Source organism: Melozone crissalis, unplaced genomic scaffold (genome assembly GCF_028551555.1).
Source record: "Melozone crissalis strain CALT ecotype California unplaced genomic scaffold, PUWL_Pcris_2 ptg000027l_1, whole genome shotgun sequence".
Classification (NCBI taxonomy): Eukaryota; Metazoa; Chordata; class Aves; order Passeriformes; family Passerellidae; genus Melozone; species Melozone crissalis.
In genome coordinates, this window is record NW_026535805.1 from 77,307,859 (window position 1) to 77,313,864 (window position 6,006).

General features: G+C 50.1%; 1 protein-coding gene across 2 annotated transcripts; it reads left to right on the forward strand.

The window, feature by feature from the left end:
• Positions 1-1,379: 1,379 nt before the first annotated feature.
• EEF1A1 (eukaryotic translation elongation factor 1 alpha 1) lies at positions 1,380-5,780 on the forward strand. Of its 2 annotated transcripts, none has more exons than XM_054280153.1 (8): positions 1,380-1,453; positions 2,185-2,375; positions 3,178-3,357; positions 3,483-3,779; positions 4,045-4,195; positions 4,385-4,641; positions 4,847-5,081; positions 5,377-5,780. In XM_054280153.1, exons 2-8 carry the CDS (start codon positions 2,232-2,234, stop codon positions 5,499-5,501), a joined length of 1,389 nt encoding a protein of 462 aa, XP_054136128.1. In that variant the 5' UTR covers positions 1,380-1,453; positions 2,185-2,231; the 3' UTR covers positions 5,502-5,780. The 2 variants fall into 2 exon arrangements, with proteins under 2 accessions (XP_054136128.1, XP_054136129.1); XM_054280154.1 differs by having other exon boundaries at positions 1,404-1,453; positions 2,213-2,375.
• Positions 5,781-6,006: the final 226 nt, after the last annotated feature.

Below are 6,006 nucleotides of genomic sequence, written 5' to 3' on the forward strand. Positions count from 1 at the left end.
TCATATCAAACCATTAAATACTAAGTTTACTGCTCTCTAATGAATTTGATGCTGGGTTTATCTCAGAGAAACCTGAAGTCAAGTGGAAGGGTACATTTGTAGATGCATGAGGTAGTTTTTTTTATTATGAGTTTGCTGATGTTGTTCTTTTTTGTTTGTTCTTGAACAAGAGGCTGTTTCCATGCTATACAACTGCAACCTAAAGAGCATACCAAGAAGTGGATTATAGCTGTCTATGGAAAAGTAACTATTTCTGACAGGCATATAATGTAGCTGAGTAAGAACATGGACTACATAGCTTTGCAGGTAATTTAAAAATAACAGAGATAGTTCAGCTTCTCAGCTTAATTTCTCTTGAATGGGTATAGGAGATGTTGAATATTTAATTGATTTTTTTGTATCAGTTACAGGCGACTAAACCAGAAAAAATCTACGAATCACGAGAACCTTTATTTCTGATGTTGTGAGCTGTTTTGTGACTCCTCATTGCCATGATTCTAAAAACAATTTGCTAGGGCTGCGGGTTTTGCCATGTGCAAACACAGCATGCGGGCACTTTTGGCAGTCAGGGTTTCTTGCAGAGACCCCATGTCCCGAACGCTTCCGTGACTGATACATTTGCACTGCAGACACATCTTTGCTGGAGGTGCGTCCGCCTTGATTTGTGTTTCTGTGCCTAAGTTTTCTAAAACGAGACTTTTGTCCTCTAATGCTACAACAAAACCAGAAAAAAGTTGTTCTTTTTTTTAAAAGCCAAACGACGGCTTCTTATTGCGGTACAAGCTTCCAGAAATTCCTGCTCTTCCCCTCCTCCACATTTGATTCTGCGAGACTTGCAGCGTACTGGGCTAGGGGCAGTTCCGTATTCCGTGATGTTCAGCCCACATTAGTAACTCGCCGGTCGGGAACTCACTGATCGTTTCTAATCTCGCTGATTGCGTTCCTTTGTGTCCCTAGTGCGAAATACAATTAACTCGCCGGGAGCTGTTCCCCGGGGACTTCCGTCAGCTGCCGCCTCCGTCGGGCCCGGCCATGACGCCAGGCCTGACGCTGCCGGTGCCCGGGCCCGAGCGGCTGGGCCCTGCAGGGGGCCGGGGCTGCTCGCTGCCGCCCCGCTTCCTCCCGGACAAGGCGGCCCCTCCCGCCCGTCCGCTCTCCATCCCAGCGCGGGAGGGGCACCGCTCCCTTCCCGGCGCAGCCCCTCGGCACATCGCGGGGCCGGGATGGGCCACGGGCATCGCTCCCCGCGGCCGGACCGGGCCGGTCCCGCTCGGGCCTGGGGGGTCCCGCACAGCGCCGGCGGGGGCGGGGGCGCTCCGTGCCCGGGCGGGGCCGCGGGGCCGCCGGGAGCGGTGACGTGGCCCCGAGGCCCCGCCCCCTGATTGGGTATATAAGGGGCGCCGCTCACGCTGTCGGTCTTTTTCGCTCCGGGTTTTTCGCCGTCGCCGAGCAGGTGAGGCGCGTCCGCAGGGCCGGGCCGGGCCGGGCCGCGCTCGCCCCAGAGGCCCGGCCAGCACCCAGCGGGGGTGTGGTGAGGGTCGAGGGGAGGGGGAAGGAGGGAGCGGTCGGGGCTGCCGGCGGGAACCGGGGCGGACGGACGGACGGGCAGGGAAGCACGGGGCGGCGGGATGGCGGCGCATCGTCCTCCTCGGTTACCATGTGCACACCCACGATGTTGGGGCTGAGGTGGGGGGAGCAGCGTGTTCGGACAGACGTGGGGCAGGAGGCGCCCGGCAGCCTCCCCTTATCCCCCGCGGGCAGCGGCGCGGGGCCGTGCGGGGACTGTCGGGGGCCGGCGGCGGATGCCGTCGGGGGGAGGGCGGCCGGGGCAGGAGTGAAAAGATGGCCGCTCGCCTTGCCTGCCCGCCGCCAGCGCCACAAAATGGAGGACGCGGCGGCCCGGGCGGGGTGAGTCACACAAAGGAGCGGGGCGGCCCCGCCCTCCGCGCTGCCCGCCGGGCCCGCTCGCCGCCGCCCCGCGCCCCGGCCACCGCCGCCGGGGTAACTCGAGCCCGGGGAGGGGGCGACGCGAGGGGCCCCCGGCCCGCCCGACTGCCTCGCTCCTCCCCTTCCCCGGCGGGGCGGGGCCGCCATCCCGGCCGGGCCGCCCCACATGTGGCGCCGCCATCGCTGCCCCTAGGCCCGGCTTGAGGCGTAACCAGCTTTGTTTCTGGGAACTTATAGGTGTCGATTCTCTTTTGCCGAAAGAAAGAACTCAACTAACAACCAAAATGGGAAAGGAGAAGACCCATATCAACATCGTTGTCATCGGCCACGTCGATTCTGGCAAGTCCACCACCACCGGCCATCTCATCTACAAATGTGGAGGCATCGATAAGAGAACCATCGAGAAGTTCGAGAAGGAAGCAGCTGAGGTGTGTGGGCCCTTAGCAGCCAGCAAAATTCCAGGCTGCGGGAATGAATACACCCTTAATTGAAAAGCGAGCCTGCAGAGCGTTCAGTGGCCACGGGGAGGCGGCTTGGTTGCCCCAGGAGCTGAACAAGTGGCTCAGTGTTGCGTGGCCACAGGGCGGCAGCTGCGGTGCAGTTGTCCCTGAGGTAGAACAAGTGTTCAATCTGCCGTTGTGTTAGCTGCAGAAACTCAGATTGTGAAATGTAGAATAAGTGAAGAGAAGGTAATCTAAAGTTGCATACTTACAGTAAAATCTGGAATCAAGTTAAATGACTGGATTCAAACTGCATAGAAAGAAGTTGGTCTATTGAGGTCTACTTTAAAAAATAGTTTTACTGATACTGTTTTTTTCTGTGTAATAACAGCACAGGTCATAAGAGCATTATAAAATTTGGCAAATGTTGAGCAGACTGGCGGTTAAAGTGTTGATTATTGCAAGGATTGAAGTACTAAGAGGACTTCAGATTGCAGAGGATACTTGATAGTTGAACTCAGGCTCAAGAGCTCTGTCATAAAGATGCATTAGTGAAATTAACAAGCTGTCAGGGAGTCTGAGCTGTCAGCAGGTTCAAGAAGGTTCAACAGTTGGCATCTCTCACCAGTAGTGCCAAGCATATCTAGTTGCTTGGTTTATGAGCAGCCATGTTTTTCAGTGTTTAGCCAGTTACTATTATTAGATTGTGTGATCTTTCTGAATTAATTGCAGATGTAGAACTCTTATTTCTTTTAATGGGAATCAAGAACTGTTCTTTTTGTAACCGTAGATGGGCAAAGGTTCCTTCAAGTATGCCTGGGTCTTGGACAAGCTGAAGGCTGAACGTGAGCGTGGTATCACCATTGATATTTCCCTGTGGAAATTTGAAACAAGCAAATACTACGTCACCATCATTGATGCTCCTGGACACAGAGACTTCATTAAAAACATGATTACTGGAACTTCTCAGGTATGTAAAGAAAGTAGGATTTGGGGGTTCAGGAAGGTTGTTCCTTGGTTGCTATGAGGGGTTCCTGTAGTACTTTGACATACACACAAGCATTATAGTGAGGGTTTGTTTTTTTCTTTTCAAAGGCTGATTGTGCTGTCCTGATCGTTGCTGCTGGTGTTGGTGAGTTTGAGGCTGGTATTTCCAAGAACGGGCAGACCCGTGAGCATGCCCTTCTGGCCTACACCCTGGGTGTGAAACAGCTGATTGTTGGTGTCAACAAGATGGATTCCACTGAGCCACCCTACAGCCAGAAGAGATATGAAGAGATTGTCAAGGAAGTCAGCACTTACATCAAGAAGATTGGCTACAACCCAGAAACTGTGGCTTTCGTGCCAATTTCTGGTTGGAATGGTGACAACATGCTGGAGCCTAGCTCTAACGTAGGTTTGGCATTTATTTCTGTTAAGGCATGGAACTGTGGAGACTGCTAAGACCAATTCTGCAATGATAAAATGCACGTGTTTTGTAAGAGATACGTTTGGGAAGTGCTAAGGTCCAAGATAAATCTTAGCACTTAAAAAAATTTTTACTCTGTAACAGTAAATTGAGATAATGCTAAGAGATACCACTTGTGCATTTTCAGCCTTGAACCATTAAATTTCGAAATTTCGCAGTGGGATTAACCTGAGCTTGTTTTCATTTCAGATGCCCTGGTTCAAGGGATGGAAGATCACCCGTAAGGATGGCAGTGCCAGTGGAACCACCCTGCTTGAAGCCCTGGACTGCATCCTGCCGCCAACTCGTCCAACTGACAAACCCCTGCGTCTGCCTCTTCAGGATGTCTACAAAATCGGCGGTATGTGTTCTCTGGAATGCTGCTCGTGTGCCAGCAACAAATGATCTATGGGCCAGAAAGACAGGCATTTGCCCAAGAGCTGCTTTTCCAAGTCAGAAATTTAAATTCTTGTCTCAAGTGGGTTTTTCCCCCATAAGGCATATATTCACTAAGCTGAATAACGAATAATACTGTTGTTGCTTCTTGCAGGCATTGGTACTGTACCAGTTGGCCGTGTGGAAACAGGTGTTCTGAAGCCAGGCATGGTGGTTACATTTGCCCCAGTCAATGTAACAACTGAAGTGAAATCTGTGGAGATGCACCACGAAGCCCTGAGTGAAGCTCTGCCTGGTGACAACGTTGGCTTCAATGTTAAGAACGTGTCTGTGAAGGATGTTCGCCGTGGGAATGTTGCTGGTGACAGCAAGAATGACCCTCCCATGGAAGCTGCTGGCTTCACTGCACAGGTATGTTACGCAGCTCTTCAGGGATGTTGGGAATGTAGCTCTGTTTTCCAAAGTAGGAGTGTTGCTAGGCTAAGCTATAAAGCAACATAGAGTTGTATGTTGAGTTCTGTTTGATTGAAGAAAATCTCATTAATTCCTTGGCTTTGTAAGAACATTTCAGTATTCAAATTACTCCCCTTCTAACTTGGCTTTCTTTGTTTCTTAGGTCATTATCCTGAACCACCCTGGCCAAATCAGTGCTGGCTATGCCCCTGTGCTGGATTGCCATACCGCTCACATTGCCTGCAAATTTGCTGAGCTTAAGGAGAAGATTGATCGTCGTTCTGGCAAGAAGCTGGAGGATGGCCCCAAATTCCTGAAATCTGGAGATGCTGCCATCGTTGATATGATCCCTGGCAAACCCATGTGTGTTGAGAGCTTCTCTGATTATCCTCCTCTCGGTAAGGCATCTCACATTAATATGGGTTTCTGGAAAAGACTCCTTGATTTCTGGTATCGGGATGCAGTGTGTTCTGTGAAACACTGATGAAAGCTGGGACTTGAAACTGTGAAGTGGAACCTGGATCTTACTGGTACAGGGAGAGAAACTGCAGAGGAGAGTCATGCCTCTGTCCCTGTCTGGTTCCAGAGCAGCGCTGGCCCATTTGTACCAGCGTGTGTGTTGCCACTGTGCAGCAGATTGGGCTGGGAGTCAGCAGCACAGACAAAAGTCATGAATCGTGTTTTTGCTTTCAGGTCGTTTTGCCGTGCGTGACATGAGGCAGACGGTCGCTGTTGGTGTCATCAAGGCAGTTGACAAGAAGGCTGGAGGAGCTGGCAAGGTCACAAAGTCTGCCCAGAAGGCCCAGAAGGCTAAATGAAAATTCTGTACACCAGCTGCCACCTCAGTCTTAACCAGTGGTGGAAGAACGGTCTCAGAACTGTTTGTCTCAATTGGCCATTTAAGTTTAATAGCGAAAGACTGGTTAATGATTACAATGCATCGTAAAAGCTTCAGAAGGAAAGGAATGTTTGTGGACCATTTGTTTCGTGGCAGTTTAAGTTATTAGTCTTTAAAATCGATAAATTTTTTAAAATGGAAACTTGACCAAAAATCTGTCACAGAATTTTGAGACCATTAAAACAGAAGTTCAATGCTATGTCTCTGTGTTCTTTGGGTTAATGTTAAGTTTATGGTAAAACCTATATCTAGTCATGGTGGGATAAGAAAGGATAGTTATTAATTAAATACATTCAGAAGTTGCAAAGCAAATACTCAAAATTACTTGTTTCTGAAAAGTAGAACAAAGTTAATCTACAGGTTTACTTTTAAACTGATCTAAGCCTTAACTTTCCTGGTGCTTTTTTCAAAAACTGGTTTTAGAT